Source organism: Eutrema salsugineum, unplaced genomic scaffold (assembly GCF_000478725.1).
Source record: "Eutrema salsugineum unplaced genomic scaffold, Eutsalg1_0 scaffold_5, whole genome shotgun sequence".
Taxonomy (NCBI): Eukaryota; Viridiplantae; Streptophyta; class Magnoliopsida; order Brassicales; family Brassicaceae; genus Eutrema; species Eutrema salsugineum.
In genome coordinates, this window is record NW_006256612.1 from 12,957,290 (window position 1) to 12,975,444 (window position 18,155).

Here is an 18,155-nt window from a genome sequence, read left to right on the forward strand (position 1 = left end):
ATCCTCAGAAAAAATCAAACTAGAAACTCTAGAACTATACCTTTTTCCGGGATCCCATATTCTCCGACCCAAAGACCAATTGCCTAAATCATAAGCTTGTGGTAAAAGGTAACAGAGAAGTCGTTCATCGTCGTGGATTTCAAAATGCACGACGGAGATAAACTGATGGAATCGAAAATAAACTCTACATGAGAGAGAGAAAACGGTTACCCGAAACCAACCACGCTTGAAGGAAACGAGAGTGGATAAGCGGTAAACTTCGACACAAAGGATCGTTGTAGATACGGTCAATGGTGCTAACGTAATCACCATCAACTTCATGAGTAAGATTAAACAAATAAGAACACTGTAGATGAATGAATCCCAATCCACCGTGTGATACGAAAGATTAACCAAACTCATCGTCAAAACCCGTCACGTTAAGACCACTGATCAACCAAAACCACCGCCTGGAATCACCAAAAAGTTTGAAGAACGAAAGAAGCCGTTGAAGATAAGATACAACTGCTTTGTTTATCCCAAAATCGTTAAATGGATTGCCTTTCAAATTGTATCACTAACTGCAATGACTAAAGAGAAGAAGAGAGATTAGTTAGAAGATTAGAGAACCACCGGCATTTGCCGGCAGCCTCGAAAAAACCAGAGACGAAGACGGTTTCTTATATCGCCTTTGGTGTCGCACTTTTTCTCTTTTGTCTTTTGTCTTTTCTTAGTTTTTTTTTAATGTAAAAAAGTGAAACAGTGTCCTACTTTCTGTAGTTTCTATATCTCGAGTATTAAATCACAAAATACGTGAGCAATTTCACTATAAGAATAATAATTATGAATGAATGTGTGATACTCTTATCTTTTATCTTTTTGCCATTATTTACATTTACTATCGGTAGGTCATTTATCTTTTTGCCATTGATGCAGTTAGGCCCACCGATCCTAACTAGTATTGGGCTTAAAGTAACCCAAACAAAATGTAGCCCATACATATATAATTGTATCAGAATCAGAAAAAATAATACACGTTAAGAACTTGAGACCAATTCCAAAGTACTACCACTACACCACATAAAATTATAATACGATTTAGGGTATAAATGTTATATGATTTTTAGGCCTAAAACACTAGTTTACTAAATACATGGATAATAATAATAATAATAATAATGTTTTTGGGAATATATATTGATAATTTCTCTATAAGATAAAATTCTAGTATTTAAAAGTGAATACACAATTCAATTATTGGGACTCTTAAGATGACAAATTTTATGATATCAGTGATTTCATAATATGTATATATATATATATATATATTATAATTTATTGAGAATAAACATAGATGTAAAGCCGCAACAGCTTATGTACTGCATTTAATAAAATATATAAATCACATTTAAAGAATGTATGTCTATAGTCAAAAATAAATTACATGAGTGATTAAATAGCTAACGATTATATAAAAATATTAAACGATAATTAAGATTTTATAGTATTAAATTACTGTCGGGGAAATTAATGTTGTCAACTACGAAATGTATACGCAAACATCCAAATGGGATTTGTGATACTTGAGGTGAGTTTTATAATCCAGACATATTTCAATATACAAACTGATACTATTGAATTCATAAACTTCAATGTGAAGTATACTTCTAAAAAGAGCATTAAATAGCCGTCAAAAAAGAAAAAAAGCATTTAAAGAATCTCATTTTGAGTGATTTATAATGCCGCAAATTAAAGAAGAAAGCAATGACAAATTTAGATTTGCAAGAGCTCATTGACTAAATTAGCTATATGCGAATCAAAGGAGACATACAACAATTTCTAATAGAGGAAAGGAATCTGAAATGTGGCATTAGGATTTAGGTGATGACAGGGAGGGGATGTTGACCCATCAACAAAATTAAGGATAATACCAAACAAATCCAATTAAATAACACTTTGATTGAGATGTTTATATAATTATTGATATTTTCAAATATTTATTTACGAATGCAAGAAGGCCGTTTAGTGTTATCTTATAGGTATACATAATTGTCATTATTTTAATGGGAATTTTGGTTGAACTGGTAGAAGAAAAATAATTTATAAATTCAACTTATGTATGGTAGGTTAACCGACTAGAGTAGTTGTTCTATTTCTATTATATCCAAATTTGAAATTTGGATACAAAGCTATTTGTTCACAAACGAAAACAAAACAATAAATACGCTTTCAGAAATTGTCACATATGTTCTCAAAACCTAGAAGACTATGGGTTGATAAGATGAACTAAAAAAAATATTCGTTAAGTATATATGTATATACATATAATATTCATACTATTGTTATCCCCTTTCCTATCCGAAAGGTCATTTAAGAAATTGAGCTACGGTTTGGACATAGAAACTCACTCGATTCTGCTATTTTAATATACACATCAACAAACATTCCTTATCCCACAAATATTACATTGTCGTTCTCTTTACAAAGATATAAATTATTACTAACTATATGAATTTTTGAAAAACATTATATGATCTCTCATTGTGTATAAATAACAATATCAATAGATCATCCGAATAAAATAACTTAGATCATCTAGCTGGGGGAGTTGTATTCCTTTAATCATTATAACCAGAGTATGCCTACTAGCTAAACTAAAATTTGATATCATATTTTAAAATATATATATATATAACCTATGTTGTATTGATATTTTTTTAAGAAAGCATGCTGTATTTTTCATGCCCATTCAAAGGTTATTGATATTATGCGAGAACTTTTCGTGTTTAATTTTATTTTGTTGGTTCTAGATTACAGCACACAAACTACTTAAAAAGACAACTCATGAAACATGCGGCTAAGATGGTAAAATAAACTTTTTTCACAAATATACCATACTGCTTTCACATATACAAAAACGCAGTTATATATGCATCAGTATGAATTATAGTAGAAATGATAGATTATTAAAAAAAAAAAATGTGTGCTTGAGTAAGCCCAAAAAGAGATTTGATGAAAAGGAGCCAATAAGCACAAACAGGCGGTTACAAAGAGAGAGAGAGATTGTGGAGTAGGAGTCAGTGATTCTAGTGGGTTCCTCCTCTTTTTCTGCTCTCTTTCTATTTCATTTACTAAAATACAAATTCTCATTTAATTCTCTTCTCTTCCCTTTTTTCTTCTTCTACCTCGATATTTCTAAAAACTACCTCAATTTCATTTTATGTTCGGTCCAATTAATCTAATCTCCAATCTGCTACATTGGATAAAGCTCTTTTTCTTTGACAAGGATAATTAAAGCTTCTTCGCTCTTATATTTTCTGTTTTCTATTTAACTTATATGTTTCTGTTTGTGGGTATGTTAAGAGATATAAATCGTCTGTCTGATCAAAATTGCAAAATACTAGCTTTGACCTTGACAGCTATAAAGTTGGTCAAATAAAATTTCAATTTTGTTGTACAACTTTTTCAAACCCAATATTATTCAGAAAAGAAAAATAATACTGTAGCAAGTAAAACACACACAACACAAAAATATAGCCTCGAGACAAAGTCTGGGAAGGACAAGATCTTCGTGTGATTTACCATGAAATATTCTTATTTTTTAAATACATAAAAATTTCGAAATCTAGCAAAAGCATTTTTTATTTACGGTGAAACTAGATAGAGAAAGAGTGAAAAGGGGAGACTGATGAATCACACAATTAAAGGTTTCTTCACAAACAAGTAGAGAGAGAAAGAGTAATAATACTATACAATATTTATTATCATTTCCTTCTCTAACTATATATATATATACATATATACGCCCACATAATTGTATATATGTATCTTTGAAAGAGAAAAGATTGGACCCTCTTTGTTTTTCTGTTCAGCCATAAAAAAGCCTTTGACGAGAAAGTTTGCTTCCTACTTTCTCTCTCTCGTTCTCTCTCCTCTTTGTTCTCAAACACCCAAAGCAAATAGAAAACTTCACAAAAGGTAATAAAATAAACACATTATTTATCTTACTTTCATGTTCATCATCAACTAGCTTTTTTTCAGATTCCAATCATTTGATCAACTTGATCAAGAATTAATTAAGACTTGCAATCTCTCTCTCTCTCCTTCTCCACTCTCTCTTTCTTGTGTTCTTGTAAACTCAAGTTTCTATAGTGATTCCCCTTTTCCTTCTTGCCTTCGTCTTTTCAAGGCTCTAATTTTTTACAGAAAAGAGTTTACGAAGAAGAAGATAGAAGTAGAAGGGAAGATCACGAAAGAGGAAGATATCATCATCCATCAGAGTTGATATTTTGGGGGAGATGGCTAACCATAGAGTCATCAGCGATAACGCCACAAACCATAACCATAATCATCATCTTTCATATTCACTTCTTCATGGCCTCAACAACAATCCTCCACCTCCTGGATTCATGTAACAAAATCCTACCAACTCATTTTTTTAATACACATATATATAATACATAAAACACCTAATATACATACAGCTCATCTTTTTCTCTTAATTAAGCTCTAAAATTTTATGTGGGCTTTCTTTGTTTATCCTCAATTTGTCATTTTCTTAATAGTAATATGATATATTAAACGGTTTAATTTGTAAGACATTAAATGGTCAACAAAAATCTATAAGTAACGCAGAAGCATAAAAATGTATTATAGATCATACGAAAAATATTAATTATATGTATAGAATTGTAATTCTGGTGTAAACATTTTATCATAAGCGAAAGCCTAGGGCATGGTTATTTGATTTACTTTAAATTGTTCTTCTCGTTTTCCTTTAAAAAGTTTTGTTACTGTTTTTTAATTCTAATTCTACCTGTAAGTTTGTAGCACATGTACGTAATATTCTTTTTGTACTAGTAATTAAATCATTATTAAATGAAACAGTAACCAAGATGGATCCTCCAGCTTCGATTTCGGGGAGCTAGAAGAAGCAATTGTTCTGCAAGGTGTTAAGTATAGGAACGACGAAGCCAAGCCACGTAAGCCCCTCTCTCAATCCCTGCATGACGTGAGCTTTCCTTAACAAACTCCAATAAAGTTTTGAATTAAAATTGAAAAAAAAAGAAGAAATTGTTAAAAAAGAAACTAAAAGCTGAGAGTCTGAACAAGTCTTTAGATAGGTTTGTGTTTTAGGTGATGATACGGAGGCAAAAGAGAGCCTTAGATGGCGTGACTTGTTTATTTATTTCCCTTCTCTCTTTTAACGAAGAAAAATAAAAAATCTTTTACCAACTCCCTAACCTCCTCTATATATATCAAATACACACACAATATGTCTATCTATATATATTTATGTATTCGTAATTAAATTGGTAAGTGTGTCATATTATTATCTATATTCACGTGATAAATGATACAGTTAACTCTGAAATAGAATAGTAGTACTAGATTACATCAAGCACACACATGCACACAAGTAATATATTACAGTAAATGTGTTCATGATTATGAGCATACGCATCATATGTAAATGTGTAATGATGGTAAATTTGCAGCTTTATTTGCAGGAGGAGGAGGAGCTACGACTCTGGAGATGTTCCCTTCATGGCCAATCAGAACTCACCAAACTCTTCCTACTGTACCCTTTCTTCTCCTTTGACCCTTTCCTCTTGTTTTTTCTCCTTTTTCGGCAGTCCTCTTCTTTTTCAATAAATATTTATTCTCTTAATTCCTATTTTACTCTCTTTTATACATGTTTCAGCTTTCTTGTTCCTCTTACTATCTATTATTTTTGCTTGTTTTCCCTCGCAGATGAAAGCGATTTTAAACTAGTTAATTACTCCCTTCTTCTGACTTTGTATTAGATCAAACTAAACACAATTTGAATTATACACCCATTTGTCAAATTATATACGCTAAGGTCAATTCCTCCTTAGTTATCTATCTTGAAACTGTATTCATATTGAATTTGTAGTTACATTAATCATCCCTTCTCTGACTTTTTTTATTAATTACTTACCCGATTTATTATATGTTCATGATTACTTATGTTTATGTTGAATATGTGTATTGCAGGAGAGTTCCAAGTCAGGAGGAGAGAGTACCGATTCAGGATCGGCAAATTTCTCCGGCAAAGCAGAAAGTCAACAGCCGGAGTCTCCGATGAGTAGCAAAGAGAATCATCATCTCATGCTTCAACATCATAATAATAACAACAACATGACAAACTCAAGTTCAACTTCTGGACTTCCCTCCACTTCTCGAACTCCAGCTACTCCAAAACCCTCGGAAGATAAGGTACGCATCATCATCCATCATCACTTTAGAATTTTATAATTGTTTGTAAAAGAGATAAATATGCATGTGGAGTCATGTAACATGCATGTTTTAATGCATATACATGAAATGTGTATATATGTCTCTCTCTCTCTCTCCTTATCATACTAGATAGACATGCACATGCATTTCATTTTTGTATATGTCCTAACAAATCTTCCAATAAAACAAAGAACATACACAGATCCCAAAAAGGAAACGGATCAGAGAAAATTCAGATTTTTGACCTCTCAATTCGTTGAAAAAAGACAAATTCAAAATACGAATAAAACCCCAAAAGTAAAATAAAGCAGAATCTTCCTCAGTGTTATTTTCTTTTACTTTTCCAGGAATAATTGAATAAACAATATCCTATAAATTTTATTTTCCTTTTACATCTATTATAATCATATAATGTACTTGTTATATATAAATGGTACATTAAAACCACACACAAAAATCTTACATCCAACATTATTTTACATCGCTTAGTTCAAACATATTTTAATATATGCTGCTTCACTATTGTCTATGTATGGATGTTAATCACATGAGTCAACTTAACACGTACACAATTAATTATTGTTTTTTTTCACTGAATTTATTTCTATTTCCATCTTTGTTCTCTGACACTGCAGAGGAAGGCAACAACTTCAGGCAAACAGCTTGATGCTAAGGTACTTTAACGTTCATCATCATTAATTCATATACATTCATTTGACTCCCCCCGAGGAGACACATATATCTATATATTGATATACATTTTACTTTCCTATTTCCCCCGAATTATCAACTAGTTAACCTTTGTTTGAAACTGTTCTTAAAATTGAATTGATTCAGACATTAAGGCGTCTGGCTCAAAACAGGGAAGCTGCTCGCAAAAGCCGTCTTAGAAAAAAGGTTATAACCATTACAATTCCCTATTTTATCACATAAAATCATTTCTTCAATTACATATATATATATATATATATATATATATTTCCTGTTTTTTGTTTACTCTTACTATATCAGTTTATTAGTATAGGCAGCCGCGCTGTTATGTGAAATAGCATTTATGTTATATCTACCATTTTACCAGTCTTGTATAATGCATTTATAAACGCATAATTGCACAGATGAAGAAACATTGATTTAATTACGAGAGAAGATTTATATTTCTGAATCGAGCTAGTAATGATGAATTATTCTATATGTACATGCTATACATAGATAACAAATGTATATGTGGTTTGAGCAGGCTTATGTGCAACAGCTAGAATCAAGTAGGATAAAGCTTTCCCAATTGGAGCAAGAACTTCAGCGAGCTCGTTCTCAGGTTTCTTTTGTCATTTGAAAATTAAATAATCTTATTATGCTAATCAGTTGATATAATACATTATTTTGTGTCGATATAGGGGCTGTTTATGGGTGGCTGTGGTCCACCTGGACCTAACATCACTTCCGGTACTAAAACCTAAAACACCATTTGCAGTATTATTATTTTTTATTAAGATACTGATTGGACCCAATTAACAACTATATGTATATGATTAATTAATATTAACAAATGAACGTACGTACGTAGGAGCTGCAATATTTGACATGGAATATGGAAGATGGCTAGAGGATGATAACCGGCATATGTCGGAGATCCGGACCGGTCTTCAGGCTCATTTGTCAGACAACGATTTAAGGTTGATCGTTGACGGTTACATCACTCACTTCGATGAGATACTCCGATTAAAAGCTGTGGCCGCCAAAGCAGATGTGTTTCATCTCATCATCGGAACATGGATGTCCCCTGCCGAACGCTGTTTTATTTGGATTGCCGGTTTTCGTCCATCTGACCTTATCAAGGTTCGTTTGCATTTGCATGTTATTTCTCTTTGTTTGGTCATAAAATAACACTCACATATTGAAAACATATACAACATGATATCATAAGTGTAAACTTTTTAATAGCCAAACTCAAACAAAATTTTAACTAGAGAAAGTATACAAATTAATTATATAAGCAAGATCAATTTAACAGGGGAAATTTGATGGGTTTTTGTTAGATATTGGTGTCGCAAATGGATCTGTTGACAGAGCAACAACTGATGGGAATATATGGCTTACAACACTCGTCTCAACAAGCAGAAGAAGCTCTATCGCAAGGCCTAGAACAACTTCAACATTCCCTCATTGACACTCTCGCTGCCTCTCCCGTCATTGACGGTATGCAACAAATGGCTGTTGCTCTCGGGAAGCTCTCTAATCTCGAGGGCTTTATCCGCCAGGTTTCATTCTATCCTTTTTTTTTTACTTTTGTTTGTGTTTATATTTACATTTTTTTTTTTGAAATATGTTGGGTAAATTTGACGTTTTGGGATCACATTAGTTATACTAGACGTGAAAATGATTTTAAACTCGTCAATACGTGCATATATATATATATATATTCTTTTCCTTAAAGGTCCTTTTTTAATTATTTATTGAGATCAGAATGGTTAAGTAATAAGTGAATATATTTTGCGTACATATATGTACAACTATATAGACTAGCTAAATTTGTCTAATGAAAAAAAAATGGATCAAAATGTTGCTTTCACGTATTGTCTGTTTCTGGTTTATGCCCCTGTCTTTTCATAATATTTTTCTTGCCGCTATTTTCCTCCTGTCATATAATAGTATATGTTCTTTCGGTCTTAATTATTTAATTATGACAAGAGCCAGTTTTCTTACACCAACTTGTTTTAATATATTAAACAGCTGAGAAAACAAAAAGAATATGTTAAAAAGTTATTCTCCATCTCTTTCAAAGTTTTGTTTTGAACTCTGTAAAACTCATATAAAAATATATTCTTGTTTTAGACATTAGGATCAAATTGATTATTTTTTTCAATTAGCTGTTACAAGTTATTGACTTTTTGTAGTACCCATGAACACACCAAGGTAGTAGGTGTGCCATTGTTATCTTCTTTATATAGAATACTATCAAAAGAATTAATTAGTGAGTTTAATATGTTAATTAAGTTGCTAACTATGTTTTTTTCTCATTTATATTATAAATTTAAATGAAGGCTGATAACTTGAGGCAGCAGACCGTTCACCAGCTACGCCGAATCTTGACCGTTCGCCAAGCCGCACGGTGTTTTCTAGTCATCGGAGAGTACTACGGACGTCTCAGAGCTCTTAGCTCACTTTGGTTATCTCGTCCACGAGAGTAAGTAATAATGCATATTTACATCTTTATATATTTATGTAAGCTAAAACATTAATTTAATTTCTTGGATTATTGATTGATGAGAACAGGACGCTGATAAGTGATGAAACATCTTGCCAAACGACGACGGATTTACAGATTGTTCAGTCATCGCGGAACCACTTCTCCAATTTCTGAATCGAAATGGAATCTTAATAACAAATTGTCCACGTTTCTTTGTCTTATAGTAATTTACTCATCATCGGTCACTCTATTTCCTTTAAGTTGTACTAGAAAAGATAGGATCCTCTTTTCACCTCTTTTTTTTAATGCTATATATATGAATTTAACGTACCACGTAAATGGAACCCATTAATTTGCACAAGTAGAAAGAGAGCAGCAGCTCGATGAATTTTAACACATACCTAACTATTTTCTGAAGTTTCAAATAAATCAATGACCATTTTTTGACATGTACCACAAACCGACGCACAAAATCAAACGCAAGAATTGAAAAGGAATAAAAAACATAGGAGGCTAAAATCCTTTATCAAAAGAAACACATATATGAAATTAACGGGCCTTAATCTGGACCAGACACGTCTCTGTGGCCTTATGGTGAAAGTTCGAGCCTCTTCTCTTCTTCAAGCAATAAGAGATGAAGAAGAGAAGACAGGGGAGGACACAGTAACAGTACTACAGTAGTTCGAGAAACCAATCTTTGAAAAGACGACGATCGATCACAACCCGATGATTCGTTATAAAGAAGATCTCAAGCTTAATACTAACAATGGGATGAAACTAAATAGGCTGAAACGATAAAATCAAATTAAGCGTATGATCAAGGAAGATAGAACTCAAAAGTAATTCCCCTGGATAAAAAAAAATAACATCATCCGATTTCCACTTATAAAAAGTTTGCGACTTTATTAGTTTTTCCACTTACGACGACTCTTTCTCTTCTGGTTGGTTTTACTATTCCAAACTCAAAAGAGAACACGACAAATCATTACACATTGACTTGCTCAGAAAAAGTCCAACTTCATCATCTCTGAGGAGAAAAATTACGTCTTGACAGGAAAAACAGAGAGAGACATAGACACAGAGATTCATCATCGCAAAAATGGAAACAGCGAAGCGTAGAACGATGGAATCAATCGTCTCCAAGCTTAGCTCTGTCTCCGAGCAAACGAGAGCCGCCGCTTTAGCTGAGCTCAGACTCATCTCCAAACAAGATCCCGACAGCCGTCTCATCATCGCCGAAGCCGGCGCAATTCCTTACCTCTCCGAGACTCTCTACTCTTCGTCGCACTTTTCTCAAGAAAACGCCGCCGCCACTCTCCTCAACCTCTCCATCACGTCTCGCGAATCACTCATGTCCTCTCGCGGCTTACTCGACGCGCTTTCTCACGCGCTTCGCCACCACGACACCACCACCTCCGCCGCCGCAGTCCAATCCTCCGCCGCCACGATTTACAGCCTCCTCATCTCCGATGAGTCTTACCGGCCAATCGTCGGATCCAAGCGCGACATCATCTTCTCCCTCATCCACATCATCAGGTATCCAGATTCGCATCCCCGATCGATCAAAGACGCGCTCAAGGCACTCTTCGCAATCGCTCTCTACCCGATGAACAGATCGACGATGATCTCTCTCGGCGCGATCCCGGCGCTCTTCTCGCTGATCGTGAAGGACTCGCGGTGCGGGATCGTGGAGGATTCGACGGCGGTTATGGCGCAGGTGGCTGGATGCGAGGAGAGCGAGGAAGCGATGAGGAGGGTTTTAGGAGTCAGCGTTCTAGCGGATCTGCTAGATCCATGCACTGGTTCGAGCCTACGGATCAAGGAGAACGCCGTTGGTGCGCTTCTGAATCTGGCGAGATGCGGTGGCGACGAAGCGCGTTTGGAAGTTGCGGCTGCGGTTGCGTCTGGTGCGGATGAGGGAGCCATGGAAGGGATCGTGTTCGTAGCGGAGAACGGAAGCGTCAAAGGAAGGAAGAAAGCGATTGATTTGTTGAAGCTCGTTGTAGCCAGCAATGGCGGCGATTCACGGTTCGATTATCTCATCCATGAAAATCCCGATAGTATAAGCAGCTGATTGCACTCAACAAATCTGTTTATACGGTTTGTTTTTTTTTTTGCTAATCCATTTCTTCATTCAAAACAACTTTACATATATGTATGTATGTTAATGCCATTATACACAGTTTGAACATATTTTGTTTGCTAGAAATGAATCAAGAAAAGAGAATCCTTTACAAAACCCCAGAAACAAATCACTTTTTTTTTGTACATGTGTTTCATTGTTCAAAGAGCTTTTGTTCTTCTTCACCGAGCAATAGTGTGCGTAGAATCGCATCGCAAATGTCATCGTAGTGCACGATCAGATGTCCGCCATGGGGGATTTCGTGGTAGTTGATCAAAGGTTGCTTCTGCAGAATGCATCTCTGAAGTTGAAACGGAACAACTTTGTCTTCCTTGCCATGCCATATGTGAACACAGCTCTCTTGAGTAATGCTTAAATCTGCGGGTTCGAAGTCCCATTCCCCGAAACAAGCCACGAAATCGTCCCTTAGAGTATCGAATACACTTCTTTCCCGCAACTTATCCTATAAGGTAGAGATATACATACATCTGTCACAATTGAATTGATCATCACTACAAATCACAATTTGGAGAGAAACTTAACTAGGAGCGAACCTTAGTAAGCATGGGAAAGCCGGTTGTTCGCTTGAGAACCTCCATGTCGTGGCTGTTGAAGTAGACTGGATTGCTTTCAAGAACCGAACTAGTTGATGGGAAGACCTTTTGAATAACCCACCAATGCAACAGTCCAGGTGCATATTTCGATATCCACAAACTCCATTTGAGAATGCCTCTCCTGTAATCTTTCTTTATAAGCTTCTTAGGAAGCGACGGCCACCCATAATTAACAACCGGAGCAACAAAAGCCACGCCGGACAGCCTGCACAGAAGAACACTCAATAGTTACTTAGCGGTTCACATAAAACTAATCCTTTTGGGTTTCAGGAATGCTTGAATTGCCTGTGAGGTATGTGTTTTAAGCAACCCCAAGTAGGGTAAGATCCCATGGAAATTCCTATTAGATAAAACTTAGGTCCTATCTCCAACTGATCTGCAAGTTCTGCTATGTCATCAACTTCGCTTTCCAGCGAACGTTTTGTGTTTGAATCCGATTCTCCATATCCAGAACGGTCGTAGAACAGAAGATACACCCCAAGCGCTTCTATTAGCTCCTGAGAAACTATATCCAGTTCAAATTTACTTTTCCAAAGAAAAAAAAAAACAGAGGCTTTAAGAAAACATCTAGGCAATAATATCCAAAAGAGAACTTTTTTACTTTTGAGGCAGAGAAGTTCATGTCTTTGGAGCTTCCAAAGCCATGAACAAGAATGATCTTGTACTTGGCCTCTTCCTTTGGAACGCCTCTTTCTCTATAAGCTAAGAATCTCCCATCCCGGAGCTTAACTCTATTTGAAGAATCCCCCATCAACCCTCTGATAAAGTCACTACAAGAGAGAGAGAGAGAGAGAGAGAGAGAGAGAGTTTAGCCGTTTGCAAAATTTGTGACTGATTTTGCTATATATTTTACCACACAAAAATGAATCTGGGTGTGAAATTGGCTTAAACCAAGAACATCACAAGTTTAGGGACAAACAGAAATGGTTTGAATGGTATGTGCACAAGATGATGATGATGGTAATGATGATGGTGATGATGATGATTGATAAAAAAGATGGCTATTTGAAGAAAAAGCAAGTAGCCTCCGTTGGTGTCTTGAAATTGAATGAATAAAATAAATAACTGAGAAGACCAGCCAAAATATTCCTTTTCTGATGCTTGAGCTAAACTATTTATTCTGCAGATTTTTATTTCCAGACGCTACTGCCAAGTCAGTAAGTCACCAATCTCAGTTTTGTTTTTCCCACAAGTTAACTTTTATATATGCATAGAAATTCGGAAACTTCCTATGATAATTCTTCTTAGAAACAGCATTTTTCCAAACTGATATATTTTTTTTGGTGGAATTTTAGAATATTCCTTATCCCAATACTTGACGGGTTCTCGTCTTCTATTCTATCAAGTATCTACATAAACTAAACATCTGACCCCAAAATCTTTGATGCCATGTCAAATAACCGGCTTGAATTTGAAAAAGGTCCAAATTTCGGATGTTGATATTGCAAAAGCTTTATAAAAACAATATTAAGTTTGAAATTAAGAAATAATATCACTGTAAAATCCGGACTATTTTTGCCGGGAAACAAGAAAAAACTAACTAATTTTGGGTTTAAAATGCAACAGTGACCTCGGTTCGCTGGTTGGGCATGAGAATCAACAACCGAAGATGACCGTCTTGGCATAATCTGACAAGATTCCTATGTTGTGTGAGGATGGCATTACTGTTGCCTAATAAAACATGAGCAATCACGTAACTCTCTCCTTTCTCATTTGCAAACTCCCATTCCTTCACTGTCAAATTGAAATAGTCTTTCCCTGTGGATACCGTTGCTTTCACCTCTACGTACTCTTCCTTACCACCTCTGTTTTTGATTATTAGGTCGTACGGTAACCCTGTTTCGCTCTGCTCATTGACCCAGCTAACCACAGCCTCCTTGCCGTACTTTGCAGCAAAGTATCTGTAAGCGATTTCCTCACCTTTTCTACCCGTCTGTTGCGCCTGTGCTGCCCAAGGTGTGCTGCTGCGAAGCCCATCTCTTACCCCAAAGTCAGTTGAGGCGGAATTGCTCCATTCTTGAACAAGATTCCCTGACGTTGAGCCACTCTTCACAGACATAGGACGCAATGGGTTTGCCTTGTCAGCTCGTGTACTCATGCCTTCACAGTTATCATATCCAGAAACCAAGTTTGGTTTTGTGATCGCAATCGGTATCTGTTCCTCAAGAGCCTCTGTTACAAGCTCCTTCTGATCAAAAGGGGGAAGACAAATTTAAGTTACTGTTCAATTACGGCAGATATCTGCAACTTTTTTCTTTCATCAAAAGGAAATGAAATGATCAAAAATAAGAAAAAACGAGAAAAGATATTCCTTGGTATTTTAAGAAAAACAATGCAGACGCTCACTAAACATTAAACTAGAAGCTTTTTACACAAGGCATGGGACCATGTGGAGAAAAAATGAGATGCTACGATTGAAATTTTTATGACAAAATCAAGTGTTAAAAAGAATAGCAAGGATAGGCTTCATAAATGCAACCAGGTTTTTGTCTTAGACATTCCCCAAGAGATATTTCAGAGGACAGAATCTTCAACCTGAGCTGGTTGGAAAGTTTCCATTAACTAATTAGGAAGTAAACATGGAGACGAAGTAGGGACTGGAAGTGATTAGGGGCGCAACTTTTATCCTTTTTCAGCCTGCCACAGAGACATTGTGATGTGCACATGCAGAATCAAAGAGCAACGCTGATATAGGGAAGCTTTTTACATTTGCTCGACTCCAAACTTTTCAACTGGGTGCTAAGTCTCAGCGCAAGAGCAGGCAGGTTTGAACCACACAGTAATAAGAAAGTGCAACAAGAAGAAACAGAAAAAACAATTTTTCAAAAAAATCTGAAAAGGAGGTATCACAGAAAATAGTGAGCCTGTGTTACAGAGTGCGAAATCTTTTCAACTTAGAAAAAAATAGCAAAGGGGCAAAACCGAGGAAAAAAGGTAAAGCAAAAAGTAAGCAAACCGGAAGAGTGGTAGAAAATGAGCTTGAATGTAAAAGCAAATGTGAAACTATCCCCAATGCTCAATTTGAGAATATATTCTTACGTCACACAGACCTAAGACTCATTAACGACATCATTTACTTTCAAGGTGACGAAAAACAACATTTTTCGATTCAATAAATCTTTGATAGATAAAAGCTACTGGCTTATTTGAAGAGGAAGCTTTTGAATGTAAGCATCCTTCTATTCTATCCAAATTGGGAGAAGGGACGAAAAAGAGCGAGATCACAGAGAAAAAGCAAGTCTTTCAAAAACAAAAAAACTTCCTTTGAGTACGAGGATGTCAGATTAAGAGGGTAAGCTGAAGAGGCATTATAAGAACTAGATAACAGTGAGGTATCCCCGAGAAGGGTAACTTTAGAAATAAAAATATGAGGCACTAACAGAGGCTGGTTTCAAAATTCTTCAGTACAATGAATAATAACATGGAAACAAAGAAAATGCATCTCAGGAAATCACACAAAGGAAAATGTATAACACTTTAAACGCAAGTAATATGATCATTAACTTACAGCGACATGTAGTAATCCAACAAATGGAAATGATGACATCGCTTTAGCCCTTTTAATCTGAGGTTGTACTTCGGAGCCCCCCAAGTTGTAAAAAGACAACATTTTCTCGACAAACTACAATTATTAAAGATAGTCTTAGAGAATAAACAAACATAGAGCCACACTAAGCACAAAGATTTATCTGATATATGATACAAAAAACTGTCCAACATGGACTTACCATTGACATGCTTAGCTCTTTACATGTGTCCTTCCAGGTAGAAAGGAACAATCTCAAAGCTCCTTCAGAACGTGTGAAATCAGCCTCATTGACATCAAAAACTTGCTTGGCATCAGAATCATCTGCCGATTTGGGTATCTCTTCTTTCACATGTCCTCTACGTAATTTAGAGGAGCCTCTTCTAAGCAATTTGGAAGATTTTTCAAGATTACAACTTTCAACCTTCCTTTTCTTTTTGGAACTCCCAAGCTGCTTCATTTCTTCTGCAACAGGTGGATATGGACAACTACTGAAATGATCAGCATTATTAACATTCTCGACCTCACAATCACCACTGTCATTGTCATCTGAGCTTGATGAATTAAATCTTGTATGCTTGCCACAATAATCCTTAGGATGTGAAGCAAACAAGTCAGCATGGTCAGAGACAGTAAGAGATTTATCTTGCTGTTGTCTCTTTGATGAGAGGATGTGATACTTCTGATGCAGTTCAGTCCGCAAGATCTTCAACGTTTCGCCTTCTTGTCTCTTCGCGTCTTGAATGAAAGATACATACATCCTATAAACGCATTAATCAGTTTAAACTAGAATATAAGTAGAGAACGTAATCTGGTATCTCTTACAGAATCAGATTCTCGTCATGCAAATCGAAAAAAGCGAACATATACAACCAATTAATACAGTAGAATTCATAGAACACACATCTCCTGTGGTAACAAATACAGAAACTAAAAAAATGGAATAGAATGAGCAAGTTTAAACAACCCAAAAAAAAACAATATCATACCGCAAGCTCTGAATACGCACACCAAGCTTTTCCTTGCTTGAAACTGATTTCTTCTCAGCAACAAAATTCAGGAACTCATCGAGCTGAACATCGTCCATATCATAAGTGTCCAGATAGCTATCAAGAAATGATACTATCTCCTCACTAGTGATCTGAATAGAACCGGATATGGATGGAAAATAGAGTAAGACAAGTGGATGCTGCAGCAAAGGTCCCAATTCCAGATCATCAAAACAATCAACAAACTCGTTTCGGCATATTGCTACTTCCAAATCATGCAGGGTCACGATTCTTCTAGCGCCAATGAAGCAATGAATAAACGCATTGATCTACCAAACATAAAAAAGGAACATAATTTCTTAAGATTCGAAGGCTTTAAAGAAAAGCAATCAACCTGCACATTATTAAAAATTGCCAAGCTTACCTTGCCTTCAAGGGCCATAAGTTGGCGAAGCGAAGGAACATCTTGCATTTGCACACCAAAGGAATCAGCTTGAAGTTGTGCTAGAACCGATTGCGACACTCTAGTCGAAGAAACGCTCTCCCCAGAAGCAATCACTGATTTACGCTTCTCGTTGACGGCCTCATCAATACGATTGACTTCTACATTGCGCCTTGATTTCGAGGAAGACTTCTCCGAAGATCCATGGAATCTAGACCCACCACTATCAACGCTCTGCGCATGGGGTTGGAGGAAAACATTAGCGGCTGCGCCAAATTGGTGAGAAGGGAAGCTAGGGATCTGTCGATGAGGGAAATTGAGATTCTGCTGGGCCTGGAAATTGTAACTTATGGGTTGTCGGACATTGAAATCGGAAAACCCACGAGTCGCTTGAGGAAGATATACACCCCTTCCACCGTTCGCGGAGGCGCCTAAGGACCACGAGCCGTCGCGGTTCCTTTGCATTGGTCGGCGCGCGAAAGCGACACTAAAAAAGAAACGGAATTAACTTAAAATTGTATCGGAGAAGAGAAGAAGCAGGGTTTAAGTTTAACAGCAACTGCCTTGAGCAAGTCTCTCTCGCTGATTCCGAGGGTTATGGTTTAATGTTAAACGTTTAAATTCCACGGTTTAAATAGTATTTATAACTCTATTTGAAAATTAAAATTTTATTTATAAAATTATATTTTCAAATCTTATATGTATATATAATATAGGTATGTTTTTATGTGATACTTAAACAAAAATATAAAATAACTTTTTGAGACTAACGATAAATTAAGCAAGTATTAATAAAAACTGTTCTAATTTAGATGATTTATTGGCAGTTCAAATGTGGATTACAAACCATAACAAAAAAAAAAAGAGATAAACTTGTCCCACAGTTGGATCGGTATCGTATATCATCAAATTTTTTTTTCGTGAATAAGTGATAACAAAATGCTAAATTAATACTTTTTAAAGTTCTGCCACAATTGACCGTCCAAATGTGATACAAGTTTATGATAAATTTTAATTTTTTAATATACCATTTTC

The 18,155-nt window shown here is 35.6% G+C and overlaps 4 protein-coding genes across 7 annotated transcripts; 2 read left to right on the plus strand and 2 right to left on the minus strand.

Annotated features, from left to right (window-relative positions):
• The first annotated feature begins 4,235 nt into the window (after nt 1-4,235).
• On the plus strand, nt 4,236-9,760 carry LOC18994041 (transcription factor TGA9). Of its 2 annotated transcripts, none has more exons than XM_006417642.2 (12): nt 4,236-4,390; nt 4,867-4,961; nt 5,478-5,560; nt 5,998-6,219; nt 6,876-6,914; nt 7,078-7,137; nt 7,478-7,555; nt 7,635-7,683; nt 7,805-8,076; nt 8,277-8,498; nt 9,282-9,424; nt 9,514-9,760. In XM_006417642.2, exons 1-12 carry the CDS (start codon nt 4,278-4,280, stop codon nt 9,599-9,601), a joined length of 1,464 nt encoding a protein of 487 aa, XP_006417705.1. In that variant the 5' UTR covers nt 4,236-4,277; the 3' UTR covers nt 9,602-9,760. The 2 variants fall into 2 exon arrangements, with proteins under 2 accessions (XP_006417705.1, XP_006417704.1); XM_006417641.2 differs by having other exon boundaries at nt 5,490-5,560.
• Nucleotides 9,761-10,353: 593 nt separating this feature from the next.
• Nucleotides 10,354-11,562, plus strand: LOC18994042 (U-box domain-containing protein 4). The gene has a single exon (XM_006417643.2). The coding sequence runs from the start codon at nt 10,527-10,529 to the stop codon at nt 11,499-11,501; it is 975 nt and encodes a 324-aa protein (XP_006417706.1). The 5' UTR covers nt 10,354-10,526; the 3' UTR covers nt 11,502-11,562.
• A 17-nt stretch (nt 11,563-11,579) lies between these two features.
• Nucleotides 11,580-13,224, minus strand: LOC18994043. Of its 2 annotated transcripts, XM_024152620.1 has the most exons (5): nt 13,083-13,223; nt 12,765-12,933; nt 12,449-12,660; nt 12,104-12,368; nt 11,580-12,012 (listed from the first exon to the last, which is right to left on the minus strand). In XM_024152620.1, exons 2-5 carry the CDS (start codon nt 12,912-12,914, stop codon nt 11,704-11,706), a joined length of 936 nt encoding a protein of 311 aa, XP_024008388.1. In that variant the 5' UTR covers nt 12,915-12,933; nt 13,083-13,223; the 3' UTR covers nt 11,580-11,703. The 2 variants fall into 2 exon arrangements, with proteins under 2 accessions (XP_024008388.1, XP_006417707.1); XM_006417644.2 differs by having other exon boundaries at nt 12,765-13,224.
• Nucleotides 13,225-13,615: 391 nt separating this feature from the next.
• LOC18994044 lies at nt 13,616-17,614 on the minus strand. Of its 2 annotated transcripts, none has more exons than XM_024153216.1 (5): nt 17,103-17,614; nt 16,679-17,007; nt 15,892-16,450; nt 15,672-15,785; nt 13,616-14,348 (listed from the first exon to the last, which is right to left on the minus strand). In XM_024153216.1, exons 1-5 carry the CDS (start codon nt 17,583-17,585, stop codon nt 13,716-13,718), a joined length of 2,118 nt encoding a protein of 705 aa, XP_024008984.1. In that variant the 5' UTR covers nt 17,586-17,614; the 3' UTR covers nt 13,616-13,715. The 2 variants fall into 2 exon arrangements, with proteins under 2 accessions (XP_024008984.1, XP_006417708.1); XM_006417645.2 differs by having other exon boundaries at nt 13,616-14,351.
• Between the last annotated feature and the right edge of the window lie 541 nt (nt 17,615-18,155).

Excerpts from the sequence above, each read along its gene's own strand:
- LOC18994041 (XM_006417642.2), top strand. The coding sequence starts at position 4,278 with ATGGCTAACCATAGAGTCATCAGCGATAACGCCACAAACCATAACCAT. Across the intron at positions 7,138-7,477 it reads AAAGCCGTCTTAGAAAAAAG|GCTTATGTGCAACAGCTAGA; the intron begins GTTATAACCATT and ends TGGTTTGAGCAG. Across the intron at positions 7,556-7,634 it reads TTCAGCGAGCTCGTTCTCAG|GGGCTGTTTATGGGTGGCTG; the intron begins GTTTCTTTTGTC and ends GTGTCGATATAG.
- LOC18994042 (XM_006417643.2), top strand. The coding sequence starts at position 10,527 with ATGGAAACAGCGAAGCGTAGAACGATGGAATCAATCGTCTCCAAGCTT.
- LOC18994043 (XM_006417644.2), bottom strand. The coding sequence starts at position 12,914 with ATGGGGGATTCTTCAAATAGAGTTAAGCTCCGGGATGGGAGATTCTTA. Across the intron at positions 12,369-12,448 it reads TTAAAACACATACCTCACAG|GCTGTCCGGCGTGGCTTTTG; the intron begins GCAATTCAAGCA and ends TCTTCTGTGCAG. Across the intron at positions 12,013-12,103 it reads GCTTTCCCATGCTTACTAAG|GATAAGTTGCGGGAAAGAAG; the intron begins GTTCGCTCCTAG and ends TCTACCTTATAG.
- LOC18994044 (XM_006417645.2), bottom strand. The coding sequence starts at position 17,585 with ATGCAAAGGAACCGCGACGGCTCGTGGTCCTTAGGCGCCTCCGCGAAC. Across the intron at positions 17,008-17,102 it reads TTATGGCCCTTGAAGGCAAG|ATCAATGCGTTTATTCATTG; the intron begins GTAAGCTTGGCA and ends TATGTTTGGTAG. Across the intron at positions 15,786-15,891 it reads AAGAGCTAAGCATGTCAATG|TTTGTCGAGAAAATGTTGTC; the intron begins GTAAGTCCATGT and ends TAATAATTGTAG.